The sequence below is a fragment of the Lepisma saccharinum genome, chromosome 10, assembly GCF_977018435.1.
Source record: "Lepisma saccharinum chromosome 10, izLepSacc3.1, whole genome shotgun sequence".
Lineage (NCBI taxonomy): Eukaryota > Metazoa > Arthropoda > Insecta > Zygentoma > Lepismatidae > Lepisma > Lepisma saccharinum.
This window is the reverse complement of record NC_139238.1, coordinates 26,611,948-26,639,935: the sequence shown is the minus strand read 5'-3', so window position 1 is coordinate 26,639,935 and position 27,988 is coordinate 26,611,948. Positions and strand designations below refer to the sequence as shown.

The window sequence follows — 27,988 nt, the reverse complement described above, 5'->3', positions numbered from 1 at the left end:
TGAAATATGCCATGGCATCTCATAAGATTTTTCACTTTACACGCTATCATTTTGGTCACAAATGTTAAGAAAAGTGCTAAGGAAAATTCTTTCGTCTAAAGCGGGCCTATAACATCTGTTTTGTAAGCATAGAAAGAATGGAATGACCTTCAATAACTTAGAATAACCACACCACACTGGAACCACTTGCATACAATACTTACCATCTACTATGTTGCTTATGACGGTTGTGATGGAAGCTTTGAGGCATCTCTCGACATCCGGGTCGCTTCTACCGCAGATGTTGAAGTATTTTGCTGAAAAGTGAAATAAAATTGTCAATAGCATTCTCATTTGATTTGAACATCATTTCAAAAACTACGAGTGTATCGACTGTTTGAACAATATCATTATGATTGCATCCTGGAAAACGGACAAAGATTGTACGATTGCATAAAATATAACAGTGTGTTGTGATTCGTTTTCTTGTGTTCCATAGTAACTAATGAACTAAGTTATGAACAGTGCTCGAAAATTTTTCTTCAAAGCTAGGCGCCAACTCTGAAAATCAGGTGCCAGGAAACCACTTACTAGCAATTGTGCATACTACAGATTGTTTCAAAAGTCACGCAACCCAAACTCTGAAAATGTATATTATGAAAACGTAAGAGATATTTACACCTGGTTCTCTGCACTAAAATGATCATGTAGGCTATCACTGGGTTAATACATTTATTTTAGCATTTATTGAAATAAAAACAATTACATTATTTGAAAAAAAAATTGAATAGAACATCTGAGAATTGATTTTCAACAATAAATACCAACTCTAAACAATTTGTGGGATCATTTGTTGGTGTTTGACTTGTCGTAAAACAGTTGCTTTGTGAGGTACAGCAGAAGCAGGGTATTTTTCTTTGAAAACTTCTTGCACCTGAGTGTAAGAATTACTAGTAAAATACTCTTCAGCAAAGCACACACGCTGCTCCAATTTATACGCCATGCTGAATCAATTTAAAAAACAGGCACAGTAGCGGCGAAAGTGAGCGAAGAGAATTCAGGATAACCAGGGGCAGTCTAGAATTCTCTCAAGAGTTCAATTTCGGCACAAAATTTTGATTTATGATTTTTCATGTAAATGTATGACTAATACTTAGGCACATGTTGCATGCGTCTTTTGACAATATTTCGACCTGCTTGTGTTGCCATCTACCGAGATATGTCCCAAAAATGTCACTTTTTCACTCAAACCATAAAGACCTCAGTCAAAAATCCATCAAATATTGCACATGACCAATATTGGTCGTAAATGATAGATTGACATAGTATCAGTCATCAGAAATCTAATATGACCCTTCGATAATTTCTTTAGATATTTTTCTCACTCAAAAGTTGATTTCTGGAAAAATTTTAACCCTGCCTTCCTCCAGTTATTAATTTATCTAAATTTTTGTATGGCGTAAACTAATAATTTTATGCAATGAAAAATAACTCAATGGATGAGGCTTTATAATGTAGTAAACCCGGTGTAAATATCTCTTACGGTTTTCATGATATAAGTTTAGGTTGTGCGACTTTTGAAACATTCTGTATAAGAAGCTGAGCATCACGGTATTCAAAACATCGCTAAATCATTTGAGAAAGCAGGAAATGGGGGACAAAGAGTAAGAAATTGTTACTGAATCTATGGAATGTTCACAACGTTGATAAAAAAATTGCTAACTTACGCTGTACTGCAATTTGAACTTAGAATCTTCAAAATTACGTACATATTGCAGCAAAAGATCACAGTCGCCAGGCTGAAATTTTTAGTCGCCATGGCGACCTGGCGACTGGGATTTTTCGAGCCCTGGTTATGAACATATTATACATATATGTACGTAATTAATTATTTGGTATTAGCAATTATGTGTAAAACGAACTACACTTTACCATGTTAAACTATTACACTCGAAGTGTTCAAAGCCAACGAATTTTCAGGGTTCGTTTGAACCTACGTTTTCAGCACTTTCAGGTATTTATGAAACCCACTGTAACTTCTGTTCTGTAATTCCAAATGTAATGATTTAAAACCCGTTTTCGTCAGAAATAAATGTAGCTACTTTCTTACTGTGTATCACCATGTTTACTTTCAGATTAGTAGCTTCTATGTTATCTACATAAACCTTTGAACCTAGAAAAAGAAAGACATTCACATTTAATTAGAAATGTGAACCCACGATCTTGTATCATCCTGCACTAATTTCCAACAAATTTTTCGTCGCATTTAAAAGTTTTCAAGAAGACGGATCAACTAAGCTATCCAGCACCACAAAGTAGTACATTTACGGCAGCTTAAATTTTTCTGGATAGGAATATGGTGGAGACAAAAGAAAATTTGTGTTTGCTATGATTAGTAACTCAACGGAAGCCTCTTGTGTTTTTCAAATTTATTACAGGGGCATAATTTGGATCCCCTGTTCCTGCGCCTCTGTCTATATTATTCTAATTCGATGCCCATTACCATTAGTTACCTCGTGGCTGCGTGTTGTATGATCAACTAACCATCAAAGGCATAGGTATAGCTTGGGGGTGGGGGAATGGGAGGCACTTGCCCCCTCCAAAGTTTCAGTTTTATTAAGAATACTTTTGTTAACCGGGCCTGAGGAGCAAGTCAATAAAGAGTAATATTTGTGATTTCGCAAATGTAACAGTTTTTTAATGAATTAGTTTTGGGATATTTATGGGATGGAAATCTTTTCGATTCTGCCTCTCCCAAAGTTGAGACCCAAGTTCAATTCTGACCCCCCAAAAATTAAGCCCCATATTCTATTCTTAACCCCCAAAGTTAAGCCCGAAGTTCTATTCTTACCCACCGAAGTTAAGCATCAAGTTCGATTCTGACCACCCGAAAGTTAAGCCCCAAGTTCTATTCTTAACTCCCAAAGTTAAGCCCCAAATTCTATTCTTACCCCCCAAAGTTAAACCCCAAGTTATATTCTTAACCCCCAAAGTTAAGCAGCAAGTTCGATTCTGACCACCCTAAAGTTAAGCCCCAAGTTCTATTGTTACCCCCAAAGTTAAGCCCCAAGTTCAATTCTTACCCACCAAAGTTAAGCAGCAAGTTTGAATCTGACCTCCAAAGTGAAATCCCAAGTACTATTCTGACGCCCCAGAGTTAAGCCCCAAGTTCTATTGTTAACCCCCAAAGTTAAGCAACAAGTTACGGTCCTGATCAAAGGTTCCCGGTACGAATCGAAGATTGAAGGTCTAATGCATCTTAATTGTCATCTTTAGCTTAAAGAGAAAGGAATATCACGTACAGTAAGCTGAGTGCTTATAAATCCCTGCCTCATAGTCATTAGATTCATCTGATTGCTGTATGCACATCAGGGAACCAAGAGATGTGAGGCGTGAAGGTCGCTACAAGGCGACTGCTGCACCTGAACACCTTGAAATGCATCACATCGGAGGGCAGGCTTTAGGCTGACAATGACTAGAGGCAAAAAGCATTGTCGTTGGCCGTGAACTCTTGCCGTGGACAGATTGCATGAAAGCAGAGGACGTCTCTGTGACCAATCTTATTTTAGATGAATAGAAAGTTAAAATAGCATAGTTGATGTCTGATATAAATAGGAGTTTGCCGAAATAATTTATACAGATTTCAGACCGGAATGGTCCGAAATTAGATCCACGGTGGAGGCTCATAGTGGTTCGGATTCCACTTTAAGCTGTAGGTTTAGTCCCTGTTTGTGCCCAAAAGTGGAGTTAAAACAAAGCTCAACTTCAGACCGAAGCGACAAGTGACAAGAGGCAGACTGGACATATTTTTGCTGGTTACTTCTCACCTTCAATTTTTTAAAAAAGAAACATTCAAGCAACGTGGTAGTGCTGTGCGTTCTGCCATTTCAGTATGAAAGGTCCCATTTGTTTCTTAAGGTTCGTTCCGTTTGTTTCTTAACTTTTTTTCAAGTGATATGTCATTCAAGTGTGTGTGGTTTCACATTGTTCTTCTTCAAGTGGCATGTCACCTCAGTGTGAAATATTTCATTTCATTCCTAAGGTTCATTTTAATGGCTTTTCTAAGAACATTTCGGTTCCTTTTCAACGCTGCTTTTCTTACACCAAAGTTCAAATGCTCCACACCATTATTCGGTTATGAAACTCTGTTGATTGAAATAACATTTTTGGGGTCGTCAACACCTGAGCTATTTGCTGCCATCACATTATAAGAGACCCACCCCTTTATCGTAACTAAAATCAACATTTGTCTCTGAGGACTTAAATCTCCTTTCCTAGGGTAAAAGCTGAGGCTGTAAAGGGGCACTCAGCACATACATGGACAAAACACAACCCTACAGGTCCAGTCGGCAAAGCCTCGCTGGCCTGCTAGACTGCAATTACCGTGTACTACGTGGAAGTGAGGATGAATTTTGGGTGCCTTCTCAAAAGGTCACCCCATTGCACCGCATGAAACTGTGTATTTGTTCATAGATTGATTGATTGATTTTTTCTTCCCTTTTCTGCCACTTCTGGATAATGGGCCTCCAACTTGGCGCAGTGGTAGCGTCTTTGCCTTGTAATCGAGGGGTCCCGGGTTCGATACCCGGTGGAGGCACAAGTGGTTCGGATCCCACTTTAAACTGTAGGTCCAGTCCCGATTAGCCTTACTGTGCATAAAGTGGACTTAAAACACCAACTCAAACCAAACCAAACTTCTGGATAATCGCGAAGATGAGGATGAATGCTTACAAGCAGAGGCGTCTCGAGAATGCATGCGGCGAATGCTGCGCATGCGTCAATTGTGGGAAAAAGGACAGCTTGCTCTGTGACGACATTCGTGAGCATTTCTACATTCTAATTTCTTCATATAGGAGAAGTATTTATTTTACAAGAGAGCGCTCAACTAAGCTTATATTACATTTCTTGGATCTGAAGTGAAATAAAGTAATAATTATGTATTTTCCCACAATTGACACATGCGTCACTTCAGACCCAAGAAATGTAATATAAGCTTAGTTCAGAGCTCTCGTGTCAAATATATACTTCTCCTATATGAAGAAATTAGAATGTAGAAATGCTCATGAATGTCCTCCCAGAGCAAGCTGTTCTTTCCCCACAATTGACGCATGCGCAGCATGCACCGCATGCGTTCACGAGACGCCTCTGCTTACAAGAAGATGGGACAATCACAAACACACGTGGACAAAAGACAACACCAAGACCCGCTGAATATTATAATGGCTGTGAGTCCGGACGCCAGAGCCTCGTTAGTCTGCAACATAGTGTTTCTTCAGAGGCACATCATGAAATAATCTCAATGAGAGAAAATTTGGTACTTTAGTATTATACAGTCTACCTCCAAATCGTATTCCGCCAAATACGATTGCCACTTATGGAACCTAACCTAACCTAAGCTAACAGAATGACTCATGTTTGCGAGGAGAATATATAATGTGACGGAGACAAATAAGGTAGTCCGTATAATACTAGAATACCGAAAATTTCAGTGATACGTTCTCTAGAAATTTGCTTACTGAGAACGCACTGCAAATACAATGAACTTGTACATCGTAGAAAGTTTTGTCGCAGTACTGGCACAAAAGCAACAGAAACGTTTTTCGACTGGAGTATAATGAAGGCATGTACGGTGCTAGAGTGAGATTCTTTCCCATAACATCCCTGTCTCTTCTGCATTTGCAGATCAGAGCGAGTCGAAACTTCTGTTGCTAGGCTCGCTAGACGTCGTCTGGGATGTTCTGAGACTAATCTGACCATACTTTCCACCAGGGCGGATAAAAATCGTGGTTTATTAGTCTAAAAAGTCATTTTCGATGATTTTTTAAATCTAAATTTGTTTTTTTTATTTCAGCCGATTTTATATATATATATATATATATATATATATATATATATATATATATATATATATATTAAAAAACACGCTTAAAATTGCTTGCATAGGTTCTGGTACCATACATATAAATATGTTTTTCAAAGAAAGTCCAGTAAAATAATTGAACAGTTTGATTAAAGCAAATAAAAAAATTGTCTTAACAAACCTATACATTTTTCTGTTTCTGATATTGCATATATATAAACCTACTGTTAAAATGTTCGTTGAGTGTGTTAATGAAACTATAATAACTTCAGTAACTTTATATTCCAGTGAATATAAAATATTCAGGATGTAACTTACTATACAAGTGTAACTCAAAATGTTCTTTATAATCTATTTAGCTGAATATTGGCAATTTTTTTGCAAAATATCAGCCGCGATGTTTATTTACAATTTACTGATAATGACACCATTACGTTAACATAATTAGTATTTTGTATATGTTTGCTATTCTTGCCCATAAAAATTGTTGAATTTTAAAAGACGAGATGTGTGTGTTTATATTTGCCTTCGTATGAGCTTCACACCATCAGTACATGTATCTAATTTCCTTTATTTTCCTTTCTTAGAGCCTAATAAATACCATTAAATGATTACGAGACAAATGTACTTTCACCAAAAGTAACTCTGATATCTACAAAATACCTATGTACATTATTCTACAGGGTGGCTCAAAAAGTCACTTAACACCCTCGGTACAAGGCCACTGCAGCGCGCAACGTGGAAATGGTGACGAGCAATTCTTGCCAGGCCAAGGAGGAACCACATTGACGCCACCCGCATGGTCGGCGGCCATTTTGATGTCCGCCATCTTGAATTCAAATTCAGAATTTTAAATGGGAAGGGGGTGATATGATATATCAGATCAGGCTAGAATTTCACGAGAAATGCAATGGTGAAGGTTTTTTCGACGTATCTTTAACCAGTAAAACGTTATGACTGAATTCTTGTACCAATATGCTCCTTTTAGAGGTGTTAGAAAAATAACTTAAAATTTGTTTAGCTCATCGGTAATGCATCGAGATCAAAGTGATGTCTAGGGAGAGAAGTTCGCGTGCCATTGCACACGATTTTAATCGAATATATCCAGGAAGAGCTGCGCATTATGAATGGTTGTCGCGAACAATTACAGTGTGACGCTTCCATTAAATGAAAAGTCCTTCACAGTGACAAGGCTAATGTTTATGTTCATAAGGAAGTTCATAAACAGAATATTCGATGCTTGTTATCTGATAACTCATTTTCGACAGATCAAAGCTGAATGGTTAGTGCTGGTAAGTTAATGGTGTGTCGTGCTGTGTGGAACACGATTGGTTAGTCAATTTGTCATCAACGGAACCTTAAATGCTTAGGGCTACTTGGATTCGTTAAATAAACAGTTTTTTTCATCCTTGCTTATGGAATAAGGTACTTTTTACACAGAGTTTTTTTTTTCAATATTGAGGAACACCAGAACACTATGGAAACGTTGTGAAGCAGTTTCTGTCCAAAGTTATTTGATCAGATGACAAGGGTCGCATATTCTGTTTATGAACTTCCTTATGAACATAAACATTAGTCTTGTCACTGTGAAGGACTTTTAATTCAATGGAAGCGTCACACTGTAAATTGTTCGCGACAACCATTCATAATGCGCAGCTCTTCGTGGATATATCCGATTAAAACCGTGTGCAATGGCATGCGAACTTCTCTCCCTAGACATCACTTTGATCTCGATGCATTACGGATGCGCTAAACAAATTTTAAGTTATTTTTCTAACACCTCGAAAAAGAGCAAATTGGTACAAGAATTCAGTCACAACGTTTTACTAGTTAAAGATACGTCGAAAAAACCTTCACCATTGCATTTCTCGTGAAATTCTAGCCTGATTTGATATATCATATCACCCCTTTCCCATTTAAAATTCTTAATTTGAATTCAAGATGGCCGCCGAACGATGTGGTTCACCCTTGGCCTGATAACGATTGGTCATCACCATATCCATGTTGCGCGCTGCAGTGGCTTTGTATCGGGGGTGTTAAGTGACTTTTTGAGCCACCCTTTATAAATTATTTCATGAGAGTGATTTAAATCAGTGACTTTTTCCAAAAAATCACCTGATTTAAATACAGTAACACCTCTTTAATCCGGACCCCGATAAACCGGACTTCGGTTAATCGACAGGCAAAAGGCAGAAAAAACCGAATACAAGTTTTAATAATGTGGCTAGAAGTCAACAAGAGAACTTCCCAAAGAAAAGGCAGTCAACCACTGATGAAATTCTGTTTCCCGCAGACTTTGTACTGTACTGTATAGTGTATTTAGGCCTATGCTCTTTAAATACACCATTAATAAACGTGTTTTGTTACTATAAACGGAGTTTTGATACACTTTCTACTGGTCTTTTAGACTATTTCAGTTATTCCGGACTTTCGTTAAACCGGTCAACTTATCCCCCCATTTGTTCGGATTAACGAGGTTTTACTGTATTGATTTAAATCGCTATTTAAATCAATCCACCTTGCATTCAATTCACTTTCGGCCAAAAGTGAAGAAGCAGAATGTTCCCATTTCACATAACGGTCCTGCCTTGACAATGAAAGTACTTTCACTGTCAAGGTCAACACGTGCGCATGCTTACTTGACAAGACGTGCTTTCAGGATAAATTATGGATATTACCAATTATGTTAGGGCTGAAAAGCCGTTGGCATACTTACGTAGTTCGACCGAGATGGAGAAGCGCGCTAGCACGCACAGGCAGACGAGAAAGACAAGGTACCGACCCATTCCTGACCACCGTCTTCGATGACTGCTTGAGTTCTACTACTCTGCCCTTGCGACCCACGTAATCACAGGCCGTCTCATGACAGTGGCTGACCAGGAATTGCTTCATGCACTTACCTAGGGCTTTGTTTTGGGATTTCCTTCTGCTATTCTCCCCCTCAAACTACAATCATAAATTTCGGTAGCGAAGGTCACGCGGTAAGATCATCTTTTAAGTATTCTTCCCTGCGGTTGTCGTGTCTTGTTTCCATTGCTTGTGCTGCAGATACAAAGAGATTCGGTTTCCCAGATAATCCCTTGACCCACGAATCACGATGTTGATCCCTAGAGGGTGCGCCCAGAGCAGGTGTAGCATGCAGATCACGAGTAGACAACTTAGCAAGTTTGAGTCCAAGCAAACCTGTCATTTGGTTTTTCCGATTGGATTTTCCATCGCAAGGGGCACCTTTTAACCTGTAAGGACGTGCGTATGGGTAAAAGCTACAAAGGCGATTTCTCAGTATCTTTCCATTGAACTCTTTCAACTGTAGGAACCTTGAATCAGCTGTGAGACTTCGTTAGTTCCGTTCGCAGGGCTTGTTTGATTTGCTTTATTTTACTCAGATGTGTATGCCACTTTTGGCTAATTTGAGATGGGGCTGAGTGATGATATGATGAAATTGATGAATGGACACTGAACACTCTCACACACACACCCATGCCTAAGTCTAAATTCGAACCCGGGACCTCTGGAGTCGTAGCGAGGTGTGCTAACCACCCCGTAGGGCTATAGAAACACTACCTGGGTAAATTTCATTCACCGCGCGCTCTTTCGTTTCAGTTTTGTATACCAACATGTTATTTCTTTTAATGTTCATATAAAAATGTTTAAAATTAATAAATTTAGATTAATCAATACAGGTAAAATTATTTAAATGCCTTAAAACAATTACAATTTCAGCTTAAGGAGTAATTTTGCTTGTGGGTAAAATTTACCCAACGTCCGACCTCATGTCCTAGTGAAGAATGCACCTCCAGCAGTGTTAAAGTTGTGGCAGCAGATATACAAAATTCTAATTATAACACCATTAAGGCTTGTTTCCATATGAAAAACTCAATATGCTGACCAAGGCAGAAAATTTATTTTATTTTAAAACATAAACTAAACGTAACGTTTCAACCTTCTAGCAAGGTCTTCTTCAGGCTCTGTACCCGGTACAAAAGAAACAAGGTACAAACAGGAAGATATATATACACACAGAAATTTGTACTTGGAACAGAGTCTGAAGAAGACCTTGCTAGAAGGTTGAAACGTTACGTTTAGTTTATGTTTTAAAATAAAATAAATGTTCTGCCTTGGTCAGCATATTGAGTTTTTAAAACTGTAATGTGTATCGTATATCACAATGTAATGATGAGCTTACGTCGACATCACACTAATATGGTCGATTGTTGACAAACGCACATAAAGTAAACACTTCCCTGCACATCATAGGAGGATCTGGAGGTAATGGCTCCATGCATTCACGTTCTCGGTCACGCTCCGGCCGTCTTTACCACTTGCTATAGAGCGTCTCAACCTTAAAAGTCAGTATTGGTTAAATGGAGCGCGGCGTTGCCAGATCAACAAACGGAGTCGCATCGAGTCGCTGTTAATCGCTAATGATTGGGACAAACTTTACTTCCTTAATATCGTATAGGAAATCATCAAAATATATGTATTTGATGCATTTTGGAAAAAAACAAACGATAGTTACCTCAAGATTTGCATGTAAATGTTTATATTTCGACGTAACTATTTACCATTTTACATTTGCATTATAAGCTATGTGTAATACACGCACCTATTGTTACTTCTTTCGTTGAATGTTGTATCCTTTACATAAACATTTACAAATTAAATAAATGTAAAAGCAAACATTAAGATACATTTTTTACTGAAAATAAAGCACACTGCACTTTCTACGAACTGGGGCACCTGCCTGCAACTGAATTGTAACCTTGGTGGCACGCAATGAATTTGATACGCGAGACAGCCCTCATAAACAAACTACGATTGCGGAATAAATAACGATGCTGTGGAGTAACAATGCATTCTAATTTAACTTCAAAGAATGGTCAACCCTTTTCTCGCTGGGTCTGCATGTGTATCGCGACGAACCGAAAAGTTTCTCACTAACCAACTTTTTCGTGTTACAGTCTGATGATTTATACAAAATATCCAATGTATATATATATATATATATATATATATATATATATATATATATATATATAACTCTCCTCGTAAGCCAATTATTTCACTCAGGCGAAGAATATCATATCTACAAATATCATAGATCCCGTAGAAGAAAAAAACTGGCTCAAGTTGTTCAAGCTGATATTTATGGCTTTTGAAGTATTTACTAGAAAAAAGTTGAGCGTTTTGCAAAATTGCATAATTATGAAAAATTCAGATCACATGAATTTATGATAGGTTATATAATGCAGTTAGTAAATAGAGCAGAAAAAACTCTACAGGATAATGATTTCACTGTTTCAAATTTTGACTTTTACATTTTGTAAATTTTGTAACATCTCCCAACGCAGCGTTGGTAGAGAAGGAAAGAGCTATTGGCAAAACTCATGTATTAGAGAGAGAGAAAGAAGTACTCTATTTACTTCCATACTGACTTTTAAGGTTGAGACACTCTATAGAGGCTGGATGAAGCCAGGACTCGCCATATGCAGGGACATGGTCTGATAAATTCCCACCCGAGATCACCAGTCCAATTCTTGTATACTACTATTGTCTAGACTGTGCGAAAATTCTGGTGACTGAGAATTATTTGTTTTGGAGGAGGCAACATCCACTCTTCAACATCAACAGTAAGTCTAAAATTGGCACGGAAATTTTGGTGGGAGGGTTGAGTATTATAGTATTTAAGGGGGAGATATGAAACTCTTGATAAAGTGATAATCTTAGATTGCCAATGGATTTCTGTAGTGCGGGAGAGTTCGAATATTATATTTAGCGATATGCTATCCACATGTTTTTGGCGCCGAACGTGCGAAAAGAGAAGCTGAAAAAGAGTAAATATTGCGGGGTCATAAGAAAGTATTGACATCCCATTAAATTAATATTCTTGAAAGACTGCAAAGAAATGGATGTAAAAATTTTCTTGTTCGCTCCGCTCGCAGTTTTGGGTTACGAAAACGAGTGTTTCGCATTTTGCTAAAGTTTCATACTATAGCTCCATTACATAACATCACTTCTTAAAATATAATGCTTATACTGTTGGTATCCTGCTTAATTTAAAGCAGGTGCGTTCTATTAGCAGTATTATTGTAGTATTGATTCCCTGTATGCTGTAATAATTGTACTAAGTTTTTATTGATTGATTGATTTGGTGTTTTAAGTCCACTTCATTCACAGTAGGATTAATCGGGACTGGACCTACAGTTTAAAGTGGGATCCGAACCCCTACGTGCCTCCAAATTGTACTAAGTGTACTTCATACAGTAACACCTTGCACGTTACCTGATAAAACAGAAAAATAAAAATAAATAATATCAAATTCCTTCGCATTTCTAACATATTGTCGCAGGACAATTTTACTTTAACAAGTGAAATTTGCACTGAAGATAGAATCCACGTAATTATTGCTATGGATTACTAAAATAATTATATTTACCCCAAGCAGAGGGAGCGAGTTCTTTGAAGGAGGAACCGTATTAAATTATCGCCATTAGCTTAGGAATTTCCAGCTAAGGTTCTGTAATTCTCGTGAAATAATAATTGAATCGGTCACACAGCTGCAGCATGTTATTTGGTTTGCCAAAGTTGAATATTCTATCTTAAATTGTATAAAAATTTCTAAATACTCAAATTGTGGGTTTTATAAATCTCATAAATCTTATTCTCCATTCACAAACACTGTTTAAATGCATATTTATATAATTTAGCTTATTACACTTAACGCATCAATGTGCTAGCTTTCTGTTATTTCGAAAACTGAACTATTAAAAACATATGGAAATATATTCAAATAAACATCAATTATCCAAACTATTTGGGGGTGATTATGATGAACGATTTTGGGGAGGTAATGTATCTACGGTCTTGGGGTGATGTTCGATTGATTGATTGATTTGCTTTATTTTACTTCGCTTTTATGTCACTTTTGCCTAATTTGCGAAGATGGAGATGAGTGATGATATGATGAAAGTGATGAATGGACACTCACAAACATCCATGCCCAGGCCGGGATTCGAAATCGGGTCCCCTCGCGTAGCGCGATGCGCTAACCACTCCGCCACGGGGGCCGCGAGTGATGTTCAATTAAAGGTTATTAAAAGTAGGTTGGGTTGCACTTTGGAGGAATTCATTGTTGTCAAGTTTGCTTGTTTTGTGTAGTGAGAGTGACATTCTTGCACAAATTCCAAAAGATGAAATAATAGATAAATTCGCAAGGTCCAGTATTCAGAGACAAAAACTTCTTTTAAGATCTTTATACTAAAGTTTGTTTCAGTATCAATGCTCTCTTGTAAATAAACATTAATTTCAAAACAGCACAAATGTTCTAATTCTGATATTCTTTTTCAATGAGTAATAAAAAAATAAAGCAAAAAGAGTAATATGGCTTACCATTCATGTGATACTCTAAGAACTTAAGATTTCTTATGTCGTCATAAAATGTACTGTGTAAGCTGTGGTTCAATAAATACGATTAATTGGTTTCTTTCTACAAAATATTAAGTTTTTAGTTCCTACTAGGAAAATAATTGTACATTTTGTTCATATACATGTTTTAATGAATGAGCACAAGAAAAAATAGTAAAAAGTCAATACATCTTTACTAAAATTCACTTAATTATAATTACCTATTACCAATTTCCAAATATGCAGCATATTTTCTCTTAACAGAATTCGCACATTGTTATTTCATATAAATATAAGCAGTTTAAAAATTATAATGCGTTTTATGACGTTTTATGACGTTTTATGACGTTAAATATGTTAAGACTTATCTACATATACATGCCATGTAGTTGGATGTGGTAATTCATCTCTTATCCCCTGATTAATGGTAAACCATTGGCAAACCTTGCTCATACTAGACGCAAAACAGATCATCGAGTCTCCACTTTGCACTACACAGTATTTGATGTAATAGTGACATGTTAGATAAAGAAAATGAATAACTCAGGACCGGGAGTAGTGTTCATTAAAACTAGAAAAAAATATGTCCTAATTAAATACTTTATGGGGATTATGACATGAACTTGGGCGGGGGTGCTTGATTGGCTTTTGGGGGCGATGACTTATTCAAGAACATATAGTTTAATTTTACAAGGCGAGAAGCTGGACTAGAGACGGTGGGGGACTATGATGAATAAACGTACTAATATCAAGTTCTGGAGCTACTTTTGTTGGGAATATCCCATTATTTATGAAGGAAAAACAGAGGATAATGGAAAAACCGATCGAGAAACGAAAATAGATTTCTTGGTACCCTGGCTTGCGGAGGAAAACCCGATATCAATGATATTTCAAGGTTAATTATCTACACCAACTTAAAATGAAGCCCTTGAACATATGTCATGGGATGTTCGTCCGCACAGGTTTCCTTGCTGAGGCAGAATTTAAAGTTTTTATTTGGCAGATTTAGATTCTTCTCTCTTAGGAGAGTTAAACGATTCGTACATTTTAAAGGACCATGGATTTTTAGACCTTTCCAGCAAGCTGAAGAATTCCTTGAACAATACAGTGTGATCCATAAGTCTGCAGACATCTTAGAACTTTACTACATATAAACAATGCGATAAGAGTGGTAATTTAATGTCAATAGAACGACAAACTCTCCACGTTTTTTGTACTCGCTTCACAAATGCTCTATGTGTCCATCTGCGCTGATGCGGCAGATATATAATCGATACTGCATTTCGTCTCACACACTCGTTAGCATATCAGGATCTATTAATGGCACAGCCGCGCTGTTACGGTTACGAAGTTCCTGGAAATTAGCGGCGAATTATGGCTCCTGAAATTCTGCTCGAAATCGTCGCTGCAAAGTCACAGCGGACACGGTTCTTGCGTTTTTCAACACACAAAACGCCTTCTTACGTTTTCTTATCGCAATTTTGCTACTGCTGTTACTACTGACTCCTAGCGGCAAACCATGAAAACCATGCGCTCGTGCAGTTTCTTACAAAGCAGCTCTGTCCGCTGAAAAGTTGATCTGTGGTGAATTCCTAAATTGTCTCACAGACTCAGGGAATGCTCGTTGCTATGCGAAGTACGTATGCATTACGTCATCTGGGAGGATCGGGTTTGACGGTGCTCGTTGCTATGTGCAGTAAGTTTGGTGCGGGGTACATTTAGCTACTAACACGTCGCAAAAATCGGAACAAGCAGGTTATTGATTTTGTAGCGTTCGATTTATTTTTATTGTATTATTTCTCTTGAAATGAGATTGTTTTGTTCATTCCACCTATAATCATGCCTAATTGTGCAGTAACAAGTTGTGAGAATTATAACCAAAAAACTAAAGGAAGTGATATAAAATATCATAGATTTCCAGCTGATAATCGTGTAAGTAAACAGTGGATTCGTGCCTGTGATTGAGAACTTAATATTAATATTAAATATGCGAGAGTGTGCAGTGCCCATTTTTGTAAAGAAGACTATGTGCGAGATCTAAGAGCAGAACTTCTGTGTTTGCCAACAAAGAAAGTACTGAAGCCAACTGCAGTGCCATCACTAAAATTACACCATATTACTTCAGTGCAAAATAATAGAGAATGTGGTGTAGCAAATTCTCCTGAACCTTCCTCTTCAAAACATGAATCATTTTTAGGATGTGCTGATAAATACTGTGGAGATGTACGCTACGAAAGGTGTGAAATAAGGAAACGTTCCTTAAATAAGCTAAATACTATGTCGCCGAAAAAAATAAAAATAGACGTAGGTACAGAAACTGCTAGCAATGTTTCGTTGTTGGAAAACACTATTCATCGCTTACAGAAGAATAACACACGTTTACATAAAGAAATTAATAAGTTAAAGATTAAGAACAAGCTCTTGCAACTTGCTTTAACCAAAGAAACTAGACAAGTTCAAAATCTTCAACTTAACCTAACCGACAATGTAACAAGAAAACTCACGAATATCTTGGGGAAAGTGTTCAGTGACACTCAAATATAATACTTTGTACACGGTAAAACGAAATCCCTATGGACTAAAGATGATATAAGCAAAGCGTTGACTCTTCGAGCCGTTTCAAAAAAATGTTACGTTTATTTGAGAGATACAGTTGGTATACCTTTACCTGGACTTTCTACGTTAAGAAGATGGGTGTCAAATTCATTTCGTTGCCGGCCTGGTATATTAGGTTTTGCAATTGATGAAATATGTGTGAACTCTCTCTAATTGTAAATCACATTTCACTAATAATTTGTTTAAAAGTTTGTTTTATTTAATTTCGTATTAATTATGTTCGGGTCTCCGAGTTCCATATTTCCGGAAATTTTACGTACAGGAGGATGAGGAAATAGAGTGTAAGATTGGCATTTCGTGCTACAAAATTTGCATTGTAAATAAAATCCCAAACCTTGGAAACGCAAGTCCAGTTTGTAATTTCCATAAAATGTTAATTTTCGATATCAAAGTGAGGTTGTACAAGTTACCGTGCTGATATAAGTTACAGTTGTGTGAAATCGTTTTGCGTATTAAAAGCTATAATACGTGTACGTGCAAGCGAAGAGCGAAAATGTACAAATATGAATGACACACCCTTAACTAGCCGAACCTACTCGAAACTGGATGCTAAGAACACCAAACATAATTCACCTAACCTACTAATTAAAGCGTACGGGAAGGGATTTACGAACACACAGAAAATTTAGCTCATTGATAATATTAAGCAAAGCCAAAGCGAGATGCAAAGGACAACACGGTAAGCTCACGTATAGTCAAGAGAATGTTGCCACTATTACTGCATTTTTTTGTTTTCAATTCCATATAATTTATATTCCTTTGCGGTGGACAAGCCAGGTAATGGTAAAAATCAAACAGTAATAATGCCTTTGAGGATAGGGCATGAGATGTAGAAATTTCATGAAGTCCCTAACATGACAACGGCAATCTACTTCTGCCATACATACAGTCATATAGTACACATGTACCGAAATCTTGCCACTCGATTTTGTGTGTAATGAAGAGATTATCACCCTGCAATCTAAACTTGGGCCAAATTACGAATTCAAAGGACATAATTAATTCTTCAGAGAATAGTTTTTCTATTAACTCTGTCCATTTAATTGATAATCATTAATTAGATTTAACTTGATGTTCACTGAGATTAGGTTAATAATGTTGGTAATTATATTTCTCCCTTGTACATGTGACATTTAGAACAGGTTAAGATAATATATCTGAAGCATAAATGAAGATATAGCAAATAAGTTACAAGAAATCACAATGAAGGACTGTACAAGGGTATGAATCATTAAATAGTAAAATTTCATTTTCATTTTTGGACTTTGTTTTGGATTTTCCTATTACATTTCCAAATATATTTTAGTCGTCTATAACCAGGAAAAACTATTCTATATGCCGAGCTCGTGGCACAAGTATATAGTTCGTCAACTACACCACAAGAGCTTACTGTTTTAAAGAAAATTTTCCACGAAAGGAGAGTATGACATCCATTGTTTACACTGAGTAGAAAGGTACAAAATCATCCACATTATATCTGTGAAATATTAAATTGAACGAAGTAGTAAAACTTCATTAATGGGCATTATATTTATTTCATACAATGCTCAATATCGTGTACATAATGTTATAAAACCGGAATATACATTTTATTCAAGAAGAGTAATTTCCTTTACTGTCGTTCTGTCGTTAGAACTCAATTACGTGACATTTTACTATATTGTCTTCGCGATTAGCCCAAAGTGGAAGAAAAGCGGAGTGAAACAAATAAACAAAATAAATCTATGAAGAATGAAGACATGGTAAATGAGAACATGCGCAACTATCTTTGTAACACATCGATCAGAAAGTTTGAAAAGTATGGATTTTCACAATACGTTTGCGAGTTTTCAATTATGTTACTACTAGTGCCTCCCCGATGGCGCAATGGTAGCGTCGTTGCCTTGTAATCGAGGAATCCCGGGTTCCATACCCGGTGGAAGGACGTAGTAGTTCGGATCCCACTTTAAACTGTAGATCCAGTCCCGATTAGCCTTTCTGTGCATAAAGTGGACTTGTTGAAACATCAATCAGTCATGTTATTAATCATTAAAGGAATGTCTCAATACCATTCCGAAGTTTCGATAATGAATAATTCCCCCTCCTCAAAGTAATAAAACACTTTCCTTCTCTGAACCTCGCATAGAAATTATAGCGGCCGTTTGCTTCGGCCAAGCCCCGAACGAACATAACCGAAGGGGCACCGAGCATAACCGATCCTCCCATAAGACGTCACGCGCTCGTGCATGAGCGGCAATTTACGGATGGCGCTACCTTATATATTAAGTTACCTTGTCACAGACTTATGAATCGCTATGAATTTACTTTATATAGTAATGTTCTGCTGCAGATAAATTTGAAGATGTAGCAATAATAAGAACATATTGTGTTAAAACGAACTGGTTTATTGAGCAAACTAAAGACTAAGGAAATTCTGTTAAGTACAGTGGGATCCATGAGTTTTACCGTGCCAATTGTCCATGACTATTTTCATTAATTTGTCTCTCACATCCTGTGTGTTTTTAAGCGATGAATTATTATGTATGCTGATGCAGAAGTTGTCAACAGCTTGTTTTGAGTTTTGTTTTAATCCTTGAAGCTCTTATTGGGTCAAAAAAAAGTGCACGAACATGGTGATGGACAATTTGTACGGTAATACTCATGGATCCCACTGTACGAGACAAAATCAAACCTCCCAAGCTCTACATCAAACACATTAACAACAATTGTAAACATTTGTTCACTTTTCAGGGAAGATTTCGTCAAACGGAACCTTGAGGAAGATCTTGTTAGCAACGTCTGTCATGAGGATGTCCCAACTTTCCTGCAAGTATGGCAACATTTCCATGTACATGATTTCCCAGAATTCATTCGCCAGGGACAGAAAAGTATCGCCTAAAATTGAGAAATACGACCATTGTTAAACAAGGAAGACAACAAGACGTACACTTTACTGGAAATAAAAAAAATATATATAAGCGTTATACAATAATTTGAATTTTGGCAAAGACAGCATTTGTTCATTAAAAGTTACAAAACTAAATGAACATTAAAGTTGTTAGTAAAGCTTACGAGAGTTCAACATTTCCTTAATTTTCTTTCTAAAACCGTGTTGGTAAGAATAATTATGCTTATAAAAACTGAATCCACTTCTATACCCAAAACTTAGAACTACGCGTAGTTACAGAATATTTTGAACTGACACTGGCAACAATCCTTAATTGTTGACCTAAATGCTTGTGTACAGTCTACCCTTTGATGTAATTGAAAATGTTCGACAAGAATTTGTACAATTTTTGTAAAATATAGAAATGATAACCAGTTCCTTTATAAATCAAGCTGATATTCAAGATTTCGTGACTTTCACCGTAGAAAATGTTATGTTAGCTTTTACTGTTAAGAAGGAGCTTTTAGTGTTTCAACACAACCTTTCCTATCTGTTAAAACATTAGGTTCCACTTGCTTTGATGTTCATTTGTTTCTAAATCAATCAACTGACATAGAAAATCTGTTTCCAAATTGTAATAAAGTTTAGAAGTAGATACAAGTTTAATTATCATCATGATGGTGATAAACCATTCTTGTAAAATTTCGAATGAATACTTATTAAGAAAAATACAAAATAAAATTATATTAAATAACAGTACTATTAGTATTATTACATGATGAAAAATCGTATAAAATAATGGTGCCATATAACGAATGATATTTTGAATAATTACTATAATAAGTATTGAAATGTTTAAATTTTATTCCCATGTAATAACTGCAAATAAATAGAGATTAGAATAATTTTCACGTTCAAAACAATGGATACGTAATCATTAGCTTACTAATATAAGTGTGAACATTAAATACTCACCAAGTGCTTTGTCTCCGTCAAAGAGATTTCCGGCGTACATTTTGAAGGAGCTAAGCTGAGGCCTCATGTTGAAGTGTTCGATCTTCATGTATGTCTTTCCCCCCTTCTTAATTGGCTTCCCGTCGATCATCCACGTGACTGAAACGTCACCTGAAATTAACAATCACCTTAATATCTGCTAACTACTCTTTTCTGGAATGTTCCATGTAATAGGATTTTCTTGTCAAATCCTATTATTTTTACACGTCAATCTTCCATTGAAAAGTAGAGTACATAATATTCGTACTTTTTTCTTATTTTTCTGTAATTGTTTCTAATTGTGAATATAATTATTTTAAAACATAACGTATTTATTTACATCCTAATTCGAGCTTCGAAGTGATGATCCAAATTACACAACAATAAAATTTCAATTTATGAAAATATAACAAGTGTCAACGCAAGACAAAACGGGATTATTACTAATCAATATTAAGTCTTCCTTACAATTCATTCAATATTAAGAAAACATTTACTTGGATATGGAAGTTGGGGATGAATTGCACGTAATAGAAATAAGACTTATAGTTTTTTTCTAAAAAAAATAAGGGAATTAGGAAAATATGAATGAAATTTCTCGTATATGAAATTTGATTGTTAGCTATATTTTAAATTATATATTTTCTATGTGAAAATACATAGACCATTCCAGAATTTATAAGTGTGCATGTATATTTTCTATGTGAAAATACATAGACCATTCCAGAATTTATGAGTTTGCATGTATATTTTCTATGGCAAAATACATAGACCATTCCAGAATTTATGAGTGTGCATGTATATTTTCTATGGCAAAATACATAGACCATTCCAGAATTTATGAGTGTGCATGTATATTTTCTATGGCAAAATACATAGACCATTCCAGAATTTATGAGTGTGCATGTATTTAACAATGTATATATATACCGGGTGGTCCATTTATAATGATAGCATGGAATATCGTATGCAGAATGCATCCAATCGAAAAATTGCACAGAATACAAGTTTAATACTATTGAGGGGGTAAGCCAATCCCGCAAAAATTTCGTCGCCGCCATCCACCCCTTAGGGGGGTGGGGGTAAATTTGAAATTTCAAATGGAACACCCCCATTCGTTTTACATATTTGGATTCCGTGTTGAAAAATAAGAATTTTTTGTTTGAAAAATTTTGTAAAAAAAATTGCAAACTTCGAACATTTGGTAGTTTCAGATTCATTTTGTTCCCTTTATGTAATAACGGTTTTGGTTTCCGAATTTTATTCAAAAAATGTGTGCAAAGAATTCGACAAAGGAAAATTGTTTGCAACAATAAATAATATTAATTTGTTCTGACTCTTTGGTTTCAAGGAACAATTTCATATGAACAACACTACTCACTACTCCATTCAGGCTCGAGCCATGCTGGACACAAAGTTTCCTGGTCGATGGATAGGACGTGGAGGACCCGTTTCTTGGCCAGCTCGTTCACCCGATCTCACGTCGCCTGATTTCTGCCTTTGGGGACTACTTAAAGAAAAGTGCTACCACGAAGTTCCAACAACGCCAGAAAACATGAGGCAACGAATTATTGATTCTTGTGCCTCTATCACTCCCGACATTTTGGGACGAACAGTGTGGAGCGTCAGACACCGTGTTTTGAAATGCATTAAAGAGAACGGTCATCATTTTGAACATTTGCTCCTTTAAACATTTATTTGTGTATCTCAAAAGATAACTAATTTGTAGTAACATACTTAATTTTGTTGTACATATGAAATTGTTCCTTGAAACCAAAGAGTTGGAACAAATTAATATTTTTTATTGTTACACAAGAACATAAATTGCAAACACTTTTCTTTTGCCGAATTCTTTGCACACATTTTTTGAATAAAATTCGTTTATGCAATGTTCTCAACGGAAATCAAAACCGTTATTACATAAAGGGAACAAAATGAATCTGAAACTGCCAAATGTTTATAAATGTTCGAAGTTTGCAATTTTTTTACAAAATTTTTCAAACAAAAAATTCTTCTTTTTCAACACGGAATCCAAATATGTAAAACGAATGGGGTGTTCCATTTGAAATTTGAAATTTACCCCCCCCCAAGGGGTGGATGGCGGCGACGAAATTTTTGCGGCATTGACTTACCCACTCAATAGTATCAAACTTTTATTCTGTGCAATTTTTTGATTGGATGCATTCTGCACGCGATATTCCATACTATCATTATAAATGGACCACCCGGTATATATAGCTTTCTACAAACTCTCTCATTGGCTTGTTTCTGATTAATATATACATTCAAAGTGGAAGTACTATTTAAGATGTAGGTGGAGAGCCGTACCAGTCCTGCATCGACATTACAATTTGTATGTGTGTCCCGGTGAGCATAGTATTTTTAAGATATTTTCTGGTAGATATTATATTTTTGGAACACTCTCAGTAGTATTGATCCCCGCCAGTGGCTGTCGCTATTTAATATTCGCAATTCATTTGTATGTACTTATAACTAATTTGCACGTACTTAGAACTAATTCGCATGTACTTAGAATTCATTAGCAAGTACTTAGAGTACTTTACATTTATGTATTTGCATGTTTATAACTTTTTATAAATATATATTTATTTATTTTATGAAAAATATGTATATAGAAGGTAATTAGAGGTACTAAACGCTATGCATATGGTTTTATATTCATTACTGCAAAGTATGTAATGTATAAAATGTTAATATTAATGTTTATAGTATTGAAAATAAGTTTTCTATGGTTTATGAACCGCTATGAACAGTGGTAATGGCTGTAGGTACAGGTCCAATTACGAAAGAAGACGGTCCCGGTACTCGAACCCGCGATATGTAATATTATTAATTAGTACTATGTTTTAATGTTATATGTTATGAAAGACGAAGGTACGACACGCCAGACAGACAAGGGTGAACTCCGCGCAGGTAGAGGAGAAAGGAATTTGGGGGAAGTGCGTTCAAGGTCAAATGACGTCACAACGTCAGAACAAAGAAAGAACGCGAGAACCCGATTGACCAATCAGAACCGGTTTTTTCAAGGTTAACCAGTACGCAAGAACAGGAGAAAGGTATGCAATGCCGTAGGGCAGGGGAGGGATTCAACCAGACAACAAAGGATGTCTGAGAATGCGCAGCAAGGGTCAAATCTCTGAAGCTATGCGTCGCTTGTAGAACCGGTTTCCGCCGCCAATTAATATTCCGCTCAGGTTTGCCTTCAAGGCACAGGACGCTTTAGCGCAGGTTTTTGGATACCCAATTAGATTGGAGCGAGAACTTTACTTTGAACAAGGAGAACGAAGCGTAGGGGTTTATTATATGTACTAGGAAGAAGGGAGAGCTATTAGGGACGGGGCCTACAGTTTTCACCATTTGCTTTTATCACGGGGTAACGAACCTAGGACCCTTTGATTATTGATTTAGATAGTAAATGTATGTTACTGTGTGCTATTTAACTTAATTTTGAGTTTATTTTTTACCAAACTTTGACTTTATGTCAAATCTTTTACAACTTTATGTTAATTTTTTATCAAAATAACACTATTTGTACTATTCAAGCAACATTTTTTATTAAATTTTGGACTCACAAAAACATTTTTCAATTTTTAACTTATTATTTTACAACTTTATGTTAATTTTTTACCAAAATAACACTATTTGTACTATTCAGGCAACATTTTTTCATTAAATTTTGGATTCACAAAGACATTTTTTTCAACTTTTAATTTATTATTTTACAACTTTAAGTTAATTTTTTACCAAAATAACACTATTTGTACTATTCAAGCAACATTTTTTATTAAATTTTGGACTCACAAAGACTTTTTTTTCAACTTTTAACTTATTATTTTACAACTTTATGTTAATTTTTACCAAAATAACACTATTTATACTATTCAGGCAACATTTTTTTCATCAAATTTTGGACTCACAAAGACATTTTTTACAAAACTTTGACTTTATGTCAAATCTTTTACAACTTTATGTTAATTTTTTATCAAAATAACACTATTTATACTATTCAGGCAACATTTTTTATTAAATTTTGGACTCACAAAGATATTTTTTACCAAACTTGGACTTTATGTCAAACATTTTCCCAGCTTATCCTTATTATTACCAAAATAATACAATTCAATCTGTTCAGGAAGACTTTTAGTTATATTTTCGACACACAAAGTGTGTGATCTCAACTTCTATCTGTTTATTTCACAAGTTTAGGCTTATTATTACCAAAATAATACAATTCAATCTGTTCAGGAAAGACTTTTAGTTGCATTTTCTACACACAAAGTGTGTGTTCTCAACTTCTATCTGCTTATTTCACAAGTTTAGGCTTATTATTACTCAAATAACACAATTTAAGCTATTCAGACAGAAGTGTTTATTTTATTGTGCATTTACAAAGAGAGATTTTCAACTTTTAACTTATTATTTACAAGTTCAGGCTTATTTTTTACTCTAATAATACAATTTAATTTATTCCGGCAACATTGTTTATTAAATTTTGGACTAGCAGACACTTCTTTTATTTGTAACTTATTATTTTACAACTTTATGTTAATTTTTTTACCAAAATAACACTATTTATACTATTCAGGAAAGAGTTTTAGGTATATTTTCGACACACAAAGTGTGTGTTCTCAACTTTTATCTGTTTATTTGACAAGTTTATTCTAATATTTACTCAAATAACACGATTTGAACGTGTTTTTTATTACATTTTGGACACACACACACTTACACAGACACACACACAGACACACACACACACACACACACCCATCCACCATCACACACACGCACACACAGAGAGAGAAAGAGAGAGAGAGAGAGAGAGAGAGAGAGAGATTTTTTCCAAGTTTAGGTTTCTTTCCACTCAAATAACACAATTTAGATGTGGTTTGAATTAAATTTTGTACACATGAAGTGTGTTTCGTCAAGTTCTACCCTTTTATTTTACAAGTTTAGGCTTAATATTATTCAAATAACACAATTTAATCCAGTCAGGAAGGATTTATTATTATATTTTGGATGCACAAAGAGATGTTTTCAACTTTTTTACTGTTTTTTTTTGCAGGGTATGTATTAATTTTTATTTATTTTGTTTTGTATCATATATGCATTTACAAATTTTTAACTTAGAGTTTAGTATTTACTTAAATCTTTTCAAAATCACTAAATAAAAAGTACTTTTAGCTAAAATGTAAGCCACAGAATATATTATTATTATTATTATTATTATTATTATTATTTGGGTTTACTGATTTCCACTATGCTATTTTTGGTTCTGTATTTCTATATGTATTTATTTAGGTCAGGTTACGCCTGCTACGTAGGAACGTTTGTTTATTTTAGAGTTTGCTGAGTATTTTGTTACTTTTATACTAGGTAAAGTTTCCTAAATATATCAGGTAGGGCTCCATCCATATACTTTTGTTTTTGCTGTTTGGAGATGATGCGATCAGCATCACTCTCCATCTGCTTTTTATTTTATGTACCCAATATTATTTTGAGGCTTAGTGAATTCTAGAGCCTATTTATGCAGGAGAGATGGCTTGAAAATTTTGATCTCAGATAACCCACAACTATTTGTCAGAGTATTTTAAAGGATATTTTATATTTATTATGTGCCACTAGAATATCAAACCTTGCTTAATTTTTATGTCTGTAACGCTGTTATTGTATTTCTAGCTAAGCCTTACTGGATAAAGTACACGAAATGTTTATCATTTCGACTATTTACCTTTATACGAGGCCAAATTTTTAGTGTAACGAAAATTATTGTGTGTCTATAAAGACTGAAATTCTTTTACCGAGGGGTCAACAACTGGACGCTTACCAACATTGTTTTTTTTCTTTTTTTAAATATAACCATTTATCAATATATTAACAATTCACAGGACAAGACGAAGTTCACACACGACTGACTATATGAACCATAGGTCCATTTGCTAAACTTTTTGTCTATGCTAGAAGAATAATTTAGCCTTATAGCCTTTTTCAAGGTATTTTTGAAGTATTACTGGTTTTTTGGGTGCATCAACACTTGGGTTATTTCCATTTGGTTTATTACACTAGGCTACAATCACTATCTGAACACTAAAATCCTCTGATTGAAACTAAAAGCTTAGGCTGTAACTAGGGATTTAGTATGTATATCGACAATTTATAGGACAACACGAACCTTACAAAGGATTATAGGTGGCGTAGGACCACACGCCAGAGCTTTGTTAATCTGCAAGAAGCACTTACAGCTAATATTACGAGGAAATGAGGTTGATTTTTCATTGTTTCACAAGGAGGCTATTTTTTACACAACCAATATTTGCTTTTTCAAGTAACTACTTGTACCAGAAGCACTTACAGGCCAACTCTAACTAGACTTCGACTTATTCTATATCAGGTGCTAAATTTATAAAGAACTATGATTGTGTATATTTCTGAGGAAGTACGCAAAAGCAGATTACCCGATTAAAGTATCTGAAAAACAGATTTTTCTATGCAAGTATATTTTTATTGACTGGATTATTTAACAGATCAAACAGGAGGACTGCAAAATTCATTAAATGTAGTTCTATAGTATAGGTGGTTTCAGAGATATAAAAAGAACAAATATAAGATTTCGCTTTTTTTGCTTCTGAGGCTAATCGCGACGCTAAAGGTAAATGGCCAGGAAATGTAACGGAGGAGAAACAATCCCAAAAGTTATGGGCTGCATGTCAGTTAATACCACAGAGATATTACAGTAGGTGTAGGTTCTACCACCAGAACTTTTCTATCATAATAATACTGGTTATGCTGTACTGTTAGCTAAAGATGCTGATATTTGAGAAACTTAAAAGCTTACTCACGACTTACTGTTGCAAAAGATCCGATGACAAAATTTAAAAATTGTAATCGGCCAGACAGGGACTCGAACCCTGGACAGATAGGTTAAAATCCTTACGCTATACACACTAAGCTACCTGCATTTTTAAAAAGTTTGTTATGTTAAGAAATATATTGAAACAATTGAGAACACTGTTGGTCTGGTTCGACAGAGAAGGAGACAACATTTCCAATTTTTTACAGACTGGGTGTATTTTTCCACTATTGAGGCCTTCACTATATGTAATTCGAAACGCTAAAGTTCAGCTAGCTTCCAAAATTGAGGTAAAGATTGTGTTTGGCGAGATTAACAAGTTACAATTATATCCAGTTACGGACAAATAAAGCTAAAACTCTCAGATTTACTCTACTAGCCAAGTTTTAGTAACATTTTCTTCACTTTAGTACAAATACCAAAGAAATAGGTATATTTTATTTATAATTTGACAAAATGTACTAGTATTTAATTCACAAAGTTAGGTAAAAAACAGTATTTTTAAAAAATATTGTTACTGCCTTCAAATTTTATGTTATTTAGCCACTAACAACTGGTTTACACTGTTTGGCATCTTTTAAATAGGAAAAGAAGGAATTATTTGTTTAGTATTTTTACTACTTCATATTTATTTAAGAAAACAATTCTACAGTTTAACTTAATTTTAACAAATTGTTACTAATTTATATATCAAAGTTATGTTATTTGGAGTGTATGAAGGCGTATAAAGTTAATATTTGTACTTATCAGTGCAACTAACAATTATATTTTCGACACACAAAAGATGATGTTTACAGTTAAATTACTTGAATCAGAGAATAATATTTTACAGTAATTGATTCATTCAGCACTAGTCAGTACTTTTATGCATCAGAAAGTTTTCTTAATTTTCTATTACGCATGCTATTTTGGGCTATTCTTAAAATGTATTTCTAAGGCAAACTGGTTTAATTTTCTGCTTATAATGCAAAGTTGACATAGTTTTCGCACAATGCATTGTACATTTGTTATACTCTCTACTTACAGTCCAAATATTATGCTTATTTAATGTATAACTAACTAACTCTCTAGCCTTCTTAAACCCGAATGTTCATGGCTGCAGCAACACATGCCTTTCATCTGTCCCTGCCCTGAGGAAGATCTATATACTCCTTTCCTTCCCTACCAATTTCCTTTAGGTTCATCTCTACATTATCCCTCCATCTTTGTTTTGGTCTTCCTATTGGTCTTTTACCATCAGGTTTCCCATCAAGAATCCTGTATACTCTTCTTTCCTCTCCCATTCGTACCACATGATCTACACACCTAAGTTTTCTTGATTTAATCATTCTAATAATATCTGGACATGAATACAAATTATGTACTTCTAAATTATGTAACCTTCTCCACTCATTTGTCT

At 35.2% G+C, this 27,988-nt stretch overlaps 2 protein-coding genes across 2 annotated transcripts in view; both read right to left on the bottom strand.

The window, feature by feature from the left end:
- LOC145994034 (uncharacterized) overlaps nt 1–8,743 on the bottom strand; it is a 31,323-nt gene extending 22,580 nt beyond the window's left edge. The window contains exons 1-2 of the mRNA XM_083130116.1: nt 8,556–8,743; nt 204–296 (exon numbers count right to left, since the gene is read on the bottom strand). Of these exons, the coding sequence (XP_082986242.1) occupies nt 204–296; nt 8,556–8,625 (163 nt within the window). The 5' untranslated portion in view covers nt 8,626–8,743. The remainder of the gene's footprint in view (nt 1–203; nt 297–8,555) is intronic.
- Nucleotides 8,744–18,309: 9,566 nt separating this feature from the next.
- The window catches only part of LOC145994260 (protein takeout-like), a 37,536-nt gene continuing 27,857 nt past the window's right edge, over nt 18,310–27,988 (bottom strand). Inside the window, exons 5-6 of the mRNA XM_083130365.1 lie at nt 19,701–19,850; nt 18,310–18,733 (exon numbers count right to left, since the gene is read on the bottom strand). Coding sequence (XP_082986491.1) covers nt 18,579–18,733; nt 19,701–19,850 — 305 coding nt within the window. The 3' untranslated portion in view covers nt 18,310–18,578. The remainder of the gene's footprint in view (nt 18,734–19,700; nt 19,851–27,988) is intronic.